General features: G+C 42.4%; 1 protein-coding gene across 1 annotated transcript; it reads left to right on the top strand.

Moving 5' to 3' along the window:
• The first annotated feature begins 10,840 nt into the window (after nucleotides 1-10,840).
• LOC115101811 (atypical chemokine receptor 4-like) lies at nucleotides 10,841-13,656 on the top strand. Its single transcript, XM_029621285.2, has 2 exons — nucleotides 10,841-11,026; nucleotides 12,528-13,656. Exon 2 carries the CDS (start codon nucleotides 12,547-12,549, stop codon nucleotides 13,630-13,632), a length of 1,086 nt encoding a protein of 361 aa, XP_029477145.2. The 5' UTR covers nucleotides 10,841-11,026; nucleotides 12,528-12,546; the 3' UTR covers nucleotides 13,633-13,656.
• Nucleotides 13,657-16,498: the final 2,842 nt, after the last annotated feature.

The following is a 16,498-nucleotide window of genomic DNA, read 5'->3' as shown; positions in this document are numbered from 1 at the left end:
TCTGCTGTAGGCATTAATATTTTCCCAAAAATCTACCAAGTTTCAATACCGGGAATCATTCATATTTATCCACAGAGTCCTGGGAAATACCTAATTTAATTGCCTATTAAAAAGCATTTATAGCCAACGGTGGCTATGCCAGGGTTCTCCTAAAATAAGATTATTGCTGCAGCTACTATGTAAAGATTTCACAGCAAATTAAACTTATTTTTAGTCATGATACAGTAACTTTGATCGCCAGTGATGTTGTGAATTGCGAAACAGAACGTTGATAAATTCCGAGCTTTATCATGTTCCTCAATTAATGCCGTGATTTTCAGCAGTAGGCCTATGCTATTTCAGGACGCAGAGATGCTCTGATACCGCAGGATCAGGCTGCCAGAGAGAAACTGTCCGCTTATACAGAAGGCACGACAAGCGTGAAAGGAGGCTGGGCTCAAGGGCCCATACGCGTTAATCGAAGGAAGAATGATTACTGGGTAACTGTTGACATGAACCAAATTGGAACTGTGAGTACTACCATGAGTACAGTTAATGTACTGCCACGAATATATGTACCGTTCGAACTACAACTGATGAACAAAAACAAGGAAGTAAATCGATGTGTTATTCTGTTAACCACCGCTACCTCAGCTGATCGTAGTTTTCGTCGGAGTAATCCTCTCAATGTTCACTGTTTGTTTTATTGTTCACATTAATACTTGTGTTATCTAATTTGTGTTCTTCCTTTTTTTTAAATGCAGGAGTTCGTTTTCAATTCACTCAATATCGTTAGTCTGAATGCTAGGGGTTTGAGAAATCCTACAAAAAGGAAAGCTTTATTTTTATACTGTAAAAGCAGTAACGCAGATTTTGTCCTTCAGGAAACTCATTCGGGTGAAAGTGATTAGAAATTTTAGAAAGCCCAATGGGGACATATGGCCTATTTCAGTCATGGATCAAATCATTCTGCTGGTGTTTTGACACTTATTCACACGTTTAAAGGTGACATTCTAGAATCCACATCTTCACAAGACGGCAGATGGGTCATGGTAAATGTTAAACTTGACAATGCTATTTTCATCATCTGTAATGTATACGGACATAAAACATGCGCCTAATAAGACCCTTGTACCCAATTTACCAAGAAAGTACAGGATTTAAGCAACATACTCAGAGGCCTTTGTAATTATTTCAGGGGATTTTAATGAAACACCTGATGCATCTGCTGATCGTTTTGCTCCTAGAACGAGTCAAAACCCTCAAAATAGTAACATTATCATTACATTATGCAAGGATCTCTGTGTTGAGGATACCTGGCGTTATTTCAATCCGGATGCTAAGGGTTATACCTGAATCAACAAAACTACGTAATGTAAATCTAGAATAGATGTATTCCTCATTTCCCCTTTGTTGTTACAATTTGTTATAAATGTAGATCATCAGTTGGCTCCCTTTTCTGATCATCACTTGATTTCCCTGAATTTACAAGCTACTAAAAAATCTAAAGGTTCTCGAGGATATTGGAAATTAAACAACACACTTCTTGTGTGGAATTCTATAGACAGTTTTGGGAGTTACTAGAAGACCTGATTTTCAATATGTTTCAAGATTGCATTAAAAATGGGGAAATGGTCTCCACTATGAAACGGGGCCTTTTTTCAATGATTCCGAAGCCCGATAAAGACCCTTCTCTCATTGACAATTTGGAGACCAATTACTTTATTAAATGTTGATTACAAATTGATTGCTCTCGTTTATGCCAAAATATTAAAGAAAGGAATAGATACCATTATAAATGACACTCAAACCGGATTTATGAAGGGCCATCACATAAGCTCTAACATTATTTTAGTCTTGGACCTTGTAAATTATTCAGAAGCAATTGACTCAGATGCGGTTGTCCTATATAAAGCCTTTGACACAATTGAACATTAATTTCTCTTTAGGTCTCTTAAACTTTTTGGATTTGGTAAAAAATGTATTAAAGTAATTTGAATGTTTTACAAAGATATAAATAGTTCTGTGCTACTAAACCCGAATACTTCCAAAAGATTCCGTTTCAACAGAAGTGTACGACAGGGATGCGCAATTTCGCCATTTTTATTCATTTTGGTTGTGGAACTTCTATCTCTAGATATTCTGAATAATGCACATGTGTATAGTTTAACCATTTTTAACAAAGAAATCAAAATCTCCCAACTGGCTGATGATTCTACTCTTAAGAGACAAGACCAGGTCGCCCATGCCCTTAATACTATAACTGCATTTTCTATTGCAACAGGATTAATGTTGAATGTTTCTAAATGTGAATCTTGTGTTTATTTGACTCTAATGATAAAGAAATGGAAAATATTTCTGTAAAGGGCTGTGTTAAATATTTAGGAATACATCTGTCAAAAAACCACTTAGTCAGACAATATTTGAATTTCTCTCCTAAAATTAAGAGAACTAAAAATATATTTAATAATTGGCTACAAAGAAATCTTTCTATACTTGGGAGCGTACTTCTGTCCAAAGCAGAGGGACTGTCTCGTTTTGTGTACCCCTCATTATCGTTATGTGGTAAATCCAGCTACTTGTAAAGAGATCTATAAGACCTTTCTTGACTTCATCTGGAAAATTAAGTCTCACAAACTAAATAAATCTGTCCTTTTTAACAAAAGAGCTGAAGGCGGTCTAGAAGTGTTGGATTTTGTTGACATAAATAACACTTTCAAGATAAACTGGTTGAAAAAATGTTTGATCAATACTGATTTAATATGGTATTTCATTCCAAATAATGTGTTCAATAACTTTTGTTATTGACGAAATACTTATTTTCCACCATAATTTGCAAATTAATTCATAAAAAATCCTACAATGTGATTTTCTGGATTTTTTTCCTCATTTTGTCTGTCATAGTTGAAGCGTACCTATGATGAGAATTACAGGCCTCTCATCTTTTTAAGTGGGAGAACTTGCACAATTGGTGGCTGACTAAGTACTTTTTTGCCCCACTGTATGTAAACTAACACATGCGCAGATTACCTCGGGGGAAGAGGCGTCCTGGGAGTTGGAACCTTTAAAAAAAGTGAAAACAACCAAACTGCAAAGAATTCCAGTACAGCACAACTGATATTTCTGGTTCCTCCCCATTGTTAAAGTGAAAGACAGACAATGTATTGCATTAATGGCAGTCGGGTAAGTTGGCCTGCTCTGCGAATTATTTTACTGATAATGACCAAAATACAAAGTATTCCTGTACTGATCTTTTTGATTCCTCCCCTGTGTGTGTGAAAAGCAGTTAAAATCTGGCACTTCTGTGTATAAATAGCTAATTTACATCTTTGGGCAGCCCAAAAAAAATGGTGTGATCTTCCTGTCCGGGTTGGCGCCCCCCCTTGGGTTGTGCCGTGGCGGAGATCTTTGTGGGCTATACTCGTGTCTCCTGACCCCTCCTGTTTCAGCCTCCAGTATTTATGCTGCAGTAGTTTATGTGTCGTGGGGCTAGGGTCAGTCTGTTATATCTGGAGTACTTCTCCTGTCTTATTCGGTGTCCCGTGTGAATTTGAGTATGCTCTCTCTAATTCTCTCTTTCTCTCTTTCTTTCTCTCTCTCGGAGGACCTGAGCCCTAGGACCATGCCTCAGGACTACCTGGCATGATGACTCCTTGCTGTCCCCAGTCCACCTGGCCGTGCTGCTGCTCCAGTTTCAACTGTTCTGCCTGCGGCTATGGAACCCTGACCTGTTCACCGGACATGCTATCTGTCCCAGACCTGCTGTTTTCAACTCTCTAGAGACAGCAGGAGCGGTAGAGATACTCTTAATGATCGGCTATGAAAAGCCAACTGATATTTACTCCTGAGGTGCTGACTTGTTTTACCCTCGACAACTACAGTGATTATTATTATTTGACCATGCTGGTCATTTATGAACATTTTAACATCTTGGCCATGTTCTGTTATAATCTCACCCAGCACAGCCAGAAGAGGACTGGCCACCCCTCATAGCCTGGTTCCTCTCTAGGTTTCTTCCTAGGTTTTGGCCTTTCTAGGGAGTTTTTCCTAGCCACCGTGCTTCTACACCTGCACTGCTTGCTGTTTGGGGTTTCAGGCTGGGTTTCTGTACAGCACTTTGAGATATCAGCTGATGTAAATTTGATTTGATTTTGATTTGATTTGACATTACTTCACCTCCCCCACAGTGCGAGGAAGCGCTATGCTGAAGGATATCTGCTGGCGATGGAGTCGTCGTTCATGTGTTTGATCCTCTGCTCCAGCCAGGTCTTCTGGCTGTCCAGCTTCTTCTCTTGCTCCTCCAGCTCACACAGCTAGGCCTTCAGGACCTCTACCTGCTCCACCACCTCCGCTGTCTGGCAGCCCAAGTTCTCCCCTCTGGGACATGATGGAAGGGGTTTGAATGGGAGTGTGTGTGCATAGGGCATTCGGATGTGTTGCATGGAAATGAACACCATCCAGTGACTTCATTAAGCCTGATGACAACAGGCAGCCGCTTGACTCACCTCCACTGAATGATGTTCTTGGTTTTCTTCTCGATGAGCCCCATTCCCTCCAGCACGTTGGTGATGTCATAGATCCTCCCCTTCTGTCTCACTGCCAATCTGTCTGCAGCCTGTCAATGGACACGACAGACTAGACGATACTGACAGACACCTGAATCGACCTTTTAATGGACTTTACTGAGAAAACTAATCTAGATGAAAACTGAACAGTCGCAATACATTGGAGGGAAAATAAGAAAAACCATGTAAACACAATGAAGCTGTTTTGGCCTGCAGAGGTTCCCCCTCCCCTCGGTCTCTACCCTGTCCCCCAGCCCTTTGACACACCACATCTCTGACCACAGGATGGCGCCACTGCAGAGGCACAATGAGGATCTTACACCCTCCTCCACCCCACCAGACATACACATGGGTAAGGACTACTAGGCCATTCACTCAGAGTTCACTGTCATTTGTAATAATGACTGTGATATTCTACAAGTGAATGGTGGTGGTATCTTAGCGTGTAGTAATCTAAGGAATGAAGGGACTTTTTTAAAAGAGGGTAAGATGATCGTTGTTATCGTATCTAAAATCAATGAGTGGTTGACAGAATTGGAACAATGTCAAGTCTGCAGCATTTCTCTATGCTCATAGTTGTCAGGCTACTGTTAACTCCTTTTGTCCCTCTTCCACTGCGACACAGCAGTTGTTAGTCGGCATTGCAACGGTTGTCCAGCACTAGCAAGGGGTTCTGGGAGGACACTCAGGCCAGGAGCTCCAGTCCATGCTTGAAATGGAGATTAAGGAGGAGAGAGAGGGTGAGGGAGGGAGGGAGGTTAAAGGGGAGAGGAAGTTCTGAAGCTCAATACAGGAGACCAGCTGAAGGAGGAGAGAGAATGTGAAGGATGGATTAGGGTTTGAGGGGGAGAAGGGGAAGTTGGCTGCCTGCTGAAGCTCAATACAGGAGACCAGCTGAAGGAGGAGAGAGTGGGTTCAATGGGGGAGGGGAAGTGGGCAGCCTGCTGAAATGAACCGACATCTGAGACCAAATGAAGGAGGCGGTGGAGGGTTGGAGGATGAGGATGGGCGTCTGGAACTTGGAGGGAGGCCAACTCTTGGGTTTGGGAGGGAGCTGAGGGCTGTCCATGTAGTAAAACAGGGTTACTCCCTGTGTGGTGTTCTTACAGAGAGATGTTTTCTGTGTCCTTTAGGTGTGGCTGACCTAATAGATGAGCTGATGTCATATGATGGTAAGCATTAGAGCTGAGAGTCTAAAGATAAGTAAGTGTGCCCTATCCCACTGGACAAGAGCAATACCTATGTAAGAAGTCTGTTTATTGACTACAGCTCAGCATTCAACACCATACTATCCTCCAAGCTCATCATTAAGCTTGAGGCCCTGGGTTTCAACCCCGACCTGTACAATTGGGTTCTGGACTTCCCGAAGGGCCGCCCCCAGGTGGTAAAGCTAGGAAACAACATCTCCACTTCGCTGATCCTCAACACTGGGACCCCACAAGGGTGTGCTCAGCCTCCTCCTGTACTCCCTGTTCACCCATGACTACGTGGCTATGCACGCCTCCAACTCGATCATCAAGTTTGCAGACGACACAACAGTAGTAGGCTTGATCACCAACAACAACAAGACAGCCTATAGGGAGGAAGTGAGGGCACTCGGAGTGTGGTGTCAGGAAAATAACCTCTCACTCAACATCAACAAAGCAAAGGAGATGATCATGGACTCCAGAGGGAGCAGCAGAGGGAGCACCCACCTATCCACATCAATGGGACAGCAATGGAGAAGGTGGAACGCTTTAAGTTCCTCGGCGTACACATCACGGACAAACTGAAATGGTCCACCCACACAGGCAGTGTGGTGAAGAAGGCGCAACAGCTCCTCTTCAACCTCAGGAGGCTGAAGAAATTTGGCTTGTCACCTAAAACCCTCACAAACTTTTACAGATGCACAATTGATAGCATCCTATCGGGCTGTACGGCAACTGCACCGCCCACAACCACAGGGCTCTCCAGAGGGTGGTGCGGTCTGCACAACACATCCCTGGGGGCAAACTACCTGCCCTCCAGGACTCCTACACCACCCGATGTCACAGGAAGGCCAAAAATATCATCAAGGACAACAACCACCGAGCCACTGCCTGTTCACTACGCTACCATCCAGAAGGTGAGGTCAGTACAAGTGCATCAAAGCTGGGACCGCGAGACTGAAAAATAGCTTCTATCTCAAGGCCATCAGACTGTTAAACATCACTAACACAGAGAGGCTGCTGCCTACATACAGACTTGAAATCGTTGGCCACTTTTCTTTTTTTTTAAAAGTGCCATTAATAAAGTACTAGTGTTAACTAGTCACTTTATTAATGGCACTTTAATAATGATGTTTACATATCTTGCATTACTCATCCCATATGTATATAATGTATTTTATACCATCTAATGGATTTTGCCTATGCCGCTCGGTCATTGCTCATCCATATATTTATATGTACATATTCTTATTCTATCCCTTTACTTAGATTTGTGTGTATTAGGCAGTTGTGGAATTGTTAGGTTACTTGTTGATATTGCTGCACTGTCAGAACTAGAAGCACAAGCATTTTGCTACACTTAATAACATCTGCTAACCATATGTATGTGACCAATACATTTGATTTGATTTGATTAGAGCTGAGAGTCTAAATATCATATGATGGTATGCATTAGAGCTGAGAGTCTAAAGATAATATGATGGTATGCATTAGAGCTGAGAGTCTAAATATCATATGATGGTATGCATTAGAGCTGAGAGTCTAAAGATAATATGATGATAAGCATTAGAGCTGAGAGTCTAAAGATAATATGATGGTATGCATTAGAGCTGAGAGTCTAAAGATAATATGATGATAAGCATTAGAGCTGAGAGTCTAAAGATAATATGATGATAAGCATTAGAGCTGAGAGTCTAAAGATAATATGATGGTATGCATTAGAGCTGAGAGTCTAAATATCATATGATGGTATGCATTAGAGCTGAGAGTCTAAAGATAATATGATGATAAGCATTAGAGCTGAGAGCCTAAATATCATATCAAGCTGTTCTCAATATTGTCTCTCCAAAGACCCCCAATATGAATATTTTTGTGTTAGTGTTCCCTCTGCTGTGGCTGTCTCCCAATGCAGGGGTGGACTACAACTTCAACCTGGACGACAATGAAGGAGTCTGTGATCTGTTTGACGTCCAGATCCTAAATTATTGATAATTGTTTGTGCAATCAGCAGGGTGTTTCTTTACTTTTCCCTAACTTAGTGGAGGTTCTTCTCAGTTCATAGTGCACTGCCTATTCTGAAGAGAATGGTTGCACTCCTAGTCATATCTCGTTGGTATCAACCCTGAACACGTGACATGTCCTCAACCCCTAGATATTAGCCAGCTATTATGGCATATTCTTCCCATCCACCAGTCCTCTCTAGCTATGACTCTGCCAGCCATTTCTATCTGTCCAAATGTGAATGATGAAGAATGTAGAAGCTGAATGCATCTGCCATAGGATGATGATTTGATCTGCTGTAAGACAATTATTGGTCTGAATTGTCATAGACCAAAATGGAGTGCCTTCTATTAAAACCAGGAGTCACAATGCTCAAATGGGGGCCGTGAGTGAAGTTTATCATTCATGTGAGGGGAATACATCAAGTGCACAGACCGTAATATTTGATGGTCAGGTGAAGGAAAACTCTGTTACATTCTAGAGGAAGATGGACAGATATACAGTTAGTGCCTGAGTGGAAGCCCCTATGTTGTGCAGTGCATCTTATGGGGTTGTTGTTGGCTAACCAGCCTTCCATTGCACTTCTTTTGGTGCATCTTTGCATTGTCTTTTTGGATGACTGAAGTGGTTTCCACAACTGAATCAAATTGCATTGATGCCAGTGTTTTCTATTTCTTTAGATACATTTGCTATTTAACACTACTAATAGTCATATGTGATAATAGTGTTCAGTATGGATACGGACACAGTTAGAGATGATTGTTGATACAGTGTGACTGTATCTAGACCAGGATGTCTGTAGTTACGTCTGGTAGCATTGATGCTCACTGAGGCAATGTCTTCCTCCAACATGCAATGTGAAATGTCTTTCTACACTCGATTATTACTCAGTTTCTTATTGAACTGGAGGCCCAACTCGGTATGGATTTGACTTTTTTTGTTTTGCTACGTAAAAAAGGTGACATAGACAATATTTTTGTATTTAGTTATTTCCCTTATTTACAGTGCCTTCAGAAAGTATTCATACCCCTTGTTTGGGGGTTTGGGTTGGGTTATTAAAGTTCAGTTGGCCCGCCTGTGTGTGTGTGGGCTTGTTTGCTGTTTTTGGTTCAGGAGTGTCCTTTTCATTTATGTCTGCTTACAGCGTGTATACCGGTGTTGTACATTTAGTGTTTTACGCCTGTGTTCGGCGTTACCCTCTTTTTGTTTGCTGTTGGTCCGGAATAAATGGTGCCTGACTCCACACCCATCACTCTTCTAAGCCTGACACCTGAAAGGTGAATTTGCCTTCCAGTGTCTGTTTTCTTCTAGGATTTTGCACATGCTTTTAACCTTTATTCCATTTATTTTTATCCTAAAAACTCCCTTGCCGATGACAAAAGCATACCCATAACATGATGCAGCCACCACCTTTCCTGAAAATATGAAGAGTGTTACTTGTAGATATGATGTGTGGGATTTGCCCCAAACATAACACTTTGTATACATGACAACCAGTTAATTTATTTGCCACATTTTCTTGCAGAATTACTTAAATGTCAGGAATTGTGAAAACTGAGTTTAAAGGTATTTGGCTAAGGTGTATGTAAACTTCAACTGTGTCACAATTCCTGACGTTTAATCCTTGTAAAGATTCCCTGTCGTAGGTCAGTTAGGATCACCACTTTATCTTAAGAATGTGAAATGTCAGAATAATAGTAGAGAGAATGATTTATTTCAGCTTTTAATTCTATCATCACATCCTCAGTGGGTCAGAAGTTTACATACACTCAATTAGTATTTTGTAGCATTGCCTTTAAGTTGTTTAACTTGGGTCAAGCGTTTCGGGTAGCCTTCCACAAGCTTCCCACAATGAGTTGGGTGAATTTTGGCCCATTCCTCCTGACAGAGAAGGTGTAACTGAGTCAGGTGTGTAGGCCGCCTTGCTCGCACATGCTTTTTCAGTTCTGCCCACAAATGTTCTATAGGATTGAGGTCAGGGCTTTGTAATGGTCACTCCAATACCTTGATTTTGTTGTCCTTTGAAAGTATGCAACTTTGGAAGTGTGCTTGGGGTCATTGTCCATTTGGAAGATCCATTTGCGACCAAGCTTTAATTTCCTGACTGATGTCTTGAGATGTTACTTCAATATATCCACATAATTTTCCTCCCTCATGAGGCCATCTATTTTGTGAAGTGCACCAGTCCCTCCTGCAGCAAAGCACCCCCACAACATGATGCTGCCACCCCCGTGCTTCACGGCTGGGATGGTGTTCTTCGGCTTGCAAGCCACCCCCTTTTTCTTTGTCCCCATGTGCAGTTGCAAACCGTAGTCTTGCTTTCTTATGGCGGTTTTGGAGCAGTGACTTCTTCTTTGCTGAGCGGCCTTTCAGGTTATGTTGATATAGATCTCGTTTTACTGTGGATATAGATACTTTTGTACCTGTTTCCTCCAGCATCTTCACAAGGTCCTTTGCTGTTGTTCTGGGATTGATTTGCACTTTTCGCACCAAAGTACGTACATCTCTAGGAGACAGAACGCGTCTCCTTCCTGAACGGTATGATGGCTGCGTAGTCCCATGGTGTTTGTACTTGCGTACTATTGTTTGTACAGATGAACGTGGTACCTTCAGGCGTTTGGAAATTGCTCCCAAGGATGAACCAGACTTGTGGAGGTCTACAAATCTTTTTTGAGGTCTTGGTTGATTTCTTTTGATTTTCCCATGATGTCAAGCAAAGAGGGACTGAGTTTGGAGGTAGGCCTTGAAATACATCCCCAGGTACAATTGATTCAAATGATGTCAATTTGTAAAATAATTATATTATTAATCGATTGACTATGACTTTTCAAATCACCCAGTATTGCTATCTGCTATCTACTGGCCAAATCTGTCTCTCTCTCCACCTTCATCCTCTGTATCTGTCTCTCTCTCCACCTTCATCCTCTGTCTCTCTCTCTCTCTCTCTCCCATCCTCTGTCTCTCTCTCTCTCTCCCCTCATTCTCTGTCTTTCTACCCCCCCCCCCTCATCCTCTGTCTCTCTCTCTCTCTCTCTCTCCCCCTCATCCTCCGTCTCTCTCTCTCCCTCCCCTTCATCCTCTCTCTCTCTCTCTCTCTTTCCCCCTCTCTCTCTGTCTCTGTCAACCTCTCTCCCCCTTACTCTCTTAGCCCCCCTCCCTCTCTCTCTCTCTCTCTCTCTCTCTCAAAAAGTAACACCCTCCTTGTTATGTGCTATGAGTCTGAGATCCCAAAAGGAGGATCCGGAGCAGTAGGTGACCATTAGCTTACTGCAGGAGAGGAGACAAGCAAAGGAGGTAAGGCTTATTTATTTTTGAAGGATTGGCTGATTTGTGGAAAAAGTGTTCCTGGCAGTGACATTGTGAAGCTGGTTAGTGGTTAATATGTTCCTTAGCAAGCCAAAGCATCTGTCTACAGATTAATATATTGTTGAATGTGGTGAGAGCGGTACATTTTGCGATACAGTATAAAGTAAGAAAGACAGCTTGTCCAGGGCATAATATGTTGTTTCCAAATGCAAAGTTTAAATTCAGGTGAACGTGTAGGCTTTATTTTTTTTCTCAGGGGGCTGTCTTTGCATAGGCTTTCTTTCTTTTTAGTGTCAGTCATTATTGGTCTAGCACCGGTGAGAAAGTTTGGGATGGGCATTACACTCACATACCCTACTGAATGAAACCGATATTACAGGTTTCCTATGACATTTCTGTTTCTATTTATTTTAACTCCCCCTATAGTGTGCTGTATATGCATGTGAATATCCATGAGACCCAGGAGTTGAACCCCACCTTTCTGCCTGTATGAGTAACTAGGTAGATTCCATTCACACAATTTACTGCCCCCAATGTTATCACCAACCTTACGAGGTCAAAGACTCAACAAAAAGAGATGGGATGGATTGCACTAATGGAATTCAAATAGCATCTCCATCTGGACCTGTGGAATGTGTGTGTGTGTGCGTGTGTGCCTGCGTGTGTGTGTACTGGCTCAGAGACCACATAGCGATCATGTTTTTGATCAAAGCGGAGGGAAACGCAGGGAGATAGGAAAGTGCCTGTGGCTCAACACTCTGTCTCTGGTCTTCATATGCTCACTCTCTGCTTGTTGTAATTCTTGTTATTTTATGCCTTAAATTTGATTTTACTCTGTCTGTTTTGCTGTGAAGTCCATTTACATTTAAATACACTTTCAATAAAAGGTGCAATTGAAAAAAGTGCACTATTTAGTCCAGTTAACTAAAAGCGTTGGATCTTATTTGACCAGGTACTGTCGCAGCAAAATAATCTTGCTTAGTCCATATTGTTGCTTGATCTGTGGTTAGGCTACATTCAGTGGTTGTCTTGGGCAGGAATATTAGATCAAAAGTAGATCAGTCCAAGTCAAGCACTGGCTACATGAAAGGTGCAATAATGTTAATACAACTGTGTGTTAGTGTGGCCTTTTGTGAATTTCTTTAAATCATGAAGCTCATCGACATTTGCAGGAACATTTTCAGCAGGAAAAAAATGATCACAATAAGATCCTACACCTGTGGGAAAAGCATTTCAGTAATCAGAAAGGATCTAACACGAAATCACTAGTAGATTCATGCTCGACTCTGTAGCTCAAAACCACATTTTGTTTCTACACCAACCCTTGGGTGTGACACCAACTGTGGATAACAATGACCTGGGGACATTGAGGTTTTTACATTCCTTCTATTTTACTTTCACTTTCAATCAAGTTTGATTCAATTTGAATTTGCTGCACAGACTACTGACTCTCAGTACACCATCCTAATCCTCCTGCTCTGTCCTACAGATACAGATATCCCTCCACCATGGATCTGGTCGAGGACTACGATTACTATGACAACCTAACCCTGAACTACAGCTATGAGGACTACCACACTGTGTGTGAGAAGGCTGACGTGCGCTCCTTCGCTGGACTCTTCCTCCCTGTGATGTACTCAGTCTGTGTGGCAGTTGGGCTAGCCGGGAACTCCCTGGTGCTATCTGTCTACGCCTACCATAAACGTCTGAGGAGGACCATGATGGACGCCTTCCTAGTCCACCTGGCCGTAGCCGACCTCCTCCTCCTCCTAACCCTGCCCTTTTGGGCTGCAGACGCGGCGCGGGGCTGGGAGCTGGGCCTGCCTCTCTGTAAGCTAGTCTCTGCCTGCTACACCATCAACTTCACCTGCTGCATGCTGCTGCTTGCCTGTGTTAGCATGGACCGCTACCTAGCATCTATTAGAGCGGAGGGAAGGAACCAGGGAAGGTTAGGCAGGGTCTTCACCCGGGCTCACTATGGAAAGTTCTGCCTGGGGGTGTGGGCTGTGGCTTTCCTCCTGGGTCTTCCAGACCTGCTGTTCTCCACGGTGAGCAAGACCTCCGGGAGAAGGGTCTGTTTGGCTGTCTACCCGCCCAGTCTGGCCCAGGAGGTCAAGGCCTGCCTAGAGATGGTAGAGGTGCTGTTGGGATTCCTGGTGCCGCTCCTGGTGATGGCGTGGTGTTACTTTAACGTTGGGCGTGCATTGGGGCGACTCCCAGTGGAGAGTAGGGGGAGGAGGCTGAGCGCTATCCGGGTGTTACTGGTCGTGGTGGGGGTGTTCGTGGTCACCCAGCTGCCCTACAACGCTGTGAAGATATGCCGGGCGATGGACTCTACCTACACGCTGGTGACCCACTGCGGTGTGAGTAAGGCCCTGGACCGGGCGGCGCAGGTCACTGAGAGCCTGGCTCTGACCCACTGCTGTCTCAACCCACTACTCTACGCCTTCCTAGGGTCCTCCTTTAGAAAACATGTACTGAAAGCAGCCAAGGCATTTGGAGGAAGGACAAGGAGAAGGGAAGAGCAAGCTGTGGAGATGTCCTTCAACAACTCTCATGCCGCCTCACAGGAGACGAGTGCCTTCTCCATATGAGAGAGAGACAGATAGAGGGAGTGAGGGGGGCAGAAAGTGTCTCACCTTGTTATCATAAGATTTGATCACTTGATCACTTGTTTTGCAATTATTTGTTAAATATCTGCTGCTATGGAACTATTGAGTCATATCAGGGGAAGCCAGCCTGGTCCCAATCTGCAATGACCCCTGGGAAAGCGAGGTGTTTACATTCCTTCCTTTTTATAGCAGAACAGCAAGATACCAGATGTTACAGTGAAGTTCATTTCCACGCTTGTCAGTGGGGCCAGTTGTAATCTTATGATATAAAAAAATGACATTAGAAGTTGGATGGCACTGCTCTTTTTGTGAAACATTTCAAATGAAGCATCTCAGATATTTTACAATGAGTCTCTGCTCAAGAGAGGTTACTTGTACCAATTGAAAACAGCTGCATATCCTGTGTGTGTGAGGGGGGCTGTGGTAAAGTAAAGAAGTGATGCCAAGTCAGGAAGGCCCTGTGGGCATCCTTGATGTGGGAAGAGCTGTGTTTTTTGGCTTGAATTCCTACTTACATCTGAAACCCACATTTATCCATTATCCCTTCATCAGGAAACAACAACTACAGCCATCCAAACAGACAATCACAGTAACCCCTGGTAACCTTTCCAAACAGGGTGCGGTTAAGAACTATTTTCAGAACAGGAGTACTCTATTGGTGTGTATTTGCTAAAATACTATTCCTGGGATCAGAGGCATCTCTAAAGAACAATGTCAATCCCACACACAGTCTCAAAGTTAAGGATGACACCGCCACCATAATACCATCATCCAAAGACACAGGGATATTGTCTGTAATATTCAGTTCGTACCATACCATGTTTCATTTGCTTTGGGAGTGTAGTCAGGAAAAAAATCTGAATATTCTTTCCTCTGCTAAAGACCGGTTAGCCTTTCAAAACTGAGACATATGCCCTGTCTGTTTATCACATGAATGTTTGTCATCGGTCAAAGCTCTTAGCCAAAACACTCTGATTTCTGTGGACAAAATGTTGACTCAACTCTTTCCGTCCTAAAGAATTCAAGTTACCACCTCAGAAATTCACCCTTTGCGTGTGAGCAGGAAGATTTAATCAGAAAATCAGAAAGAACACAGTTATCAGAGTGTTGATGTTTTGGTTGCAATCTGGTAGCCTGGCTGATGTGCAGACCCATCAAGTCCAGGACGTAGAGAGGCTGGTATTAGCAAGACTAGCAATCTGGCACCATCTGATCTTGTTGTTGAAATTCCCTGTTTTCACATGTGGACACCTTTGATCTTTCTACAAAGAAACACCATTCTTACTCAGAAATGTTATAGTAAGCAAGGCCAGATCAATGATATCATCACTCAAATGTTTATTACGGTAATATTTCTGTTATTGACAGGTAATGAAATATCCAACATAATTGTTTCACTGCATATAAACTAATTTCAACAGTACATGACTAGTAGCCTACAGTGACTGAATGTGTTTAATATAAAACTTTGGTCCAACAAAATGTGCAAATAAACAATAAAACAAAATTCTTATTTGATGAGGACAATAATGAGGCAGATCACATCAGCACACTCATAACCCAGTTGAATACCAAAAGCACTCACAAACTTCTACAGATGCACAATCGAGAGCATCCTGGCGGGCTGTATCACCGCCTGGTACGGCAACTGCTCCGCCCACAGCCGTAAGGCTCTCCAGAGGGTAGTGAGGTCTGCACAACGCATCACCGGGGGCAAACTACCTGCCCTCCAGGACACCTACACCACCCGATGTTACAGGAAGGCCATAAAGATAATCAAGGACAACAACCACCCGAGCCACTGCCTGTTCACCCCGCTATCATCCAGAAGGCGAGGTCAGTACAGGTGCATCAAAGCTGGGACAGAGAGACTGAAAAACAGCTACTATCTCAAGGCCATCAGACTGTTAAACAGCATCCACTAACACTGAGTGGCCGCTGCCAACACACTGACTCAACTCCAGCCACTTTAATAATGGGAATTGATGGGAAATGATGTAAAATATATCACTAGCCACTTTAAACAATGTTACCTAATATAATGTTTACATACCCTACATTATTCATCTCATATGAATATGTATATACTGTACTCTATATCATCTACTGCATCCTTATGTAAAACATGTATCACTAGCCACTTTAACTATGCCACTGTTTACATACTCATCTCATATGTATATACTGTACTCGATGCCATCTACTGTATCTTGCCTATGCTGCTCTGTACCATCACTCATTCATATATCTTTATGTACATATTCTTATCCCCTTACACTGTGCATAAGACAGTAGTTTTGGAATTGTTAGTTAGATTACTTGTTGGTTATTACTGCATTGTCGGAACTAGAAGCACAAGCATTTCGCTACACTCGCATTAACATCTGCTAACCATGTGTATGTGACAAATACATTTGATTTGATTTGAATAAGAATTTATTTTAATTTAAGTTCAATCATTATGTATATATGTATATTTATTCAAATATAACTATACAATGCCTTCAGAAACTATTCACAACCCTTTACTTTTTCCACATTTTGTTATATTACAGCCTGAATTTAAAATGTATTAAATTTAGATTTTGTGTCACTGATCTACACACAATACCTCATAACGTGAAAGTGGAATTTTGTTAGAACATTTTTTTAAATGTATAAAAATTGTAAAGCTAAAATATCTTCAGTTTATAAGTATTTAACCCATTCATGGCAAGCCTAAATAAGTTCAGGAGTAAAAATGTGCTTAACAAATCGCATAATTAGTTGCATGGACTCATTCTGTTTTTACATTTTTGAATGACTACCCCCTCTCTGTACCCCACAAATAGTCAACCTCACAAAGATG

This window comes from Oncorhynchus nerka, linkage group LG20, assembly GCF_034236695.1.
Source record: "Oncorhynchus nerka isolate Pitt River linkage group LG20, Oner_Uvic_2.0, whole genome shotgun sequence".
NCBI lineage: Eukaryota > Metazoa > Chordata > Actinopteri > Salmoniformes > Salmonidae > Oncorhynchus > Oncorhynchus nerka.
This window is presented reverse-complemented; position numbering and strand designations above follow the sequence as displayed.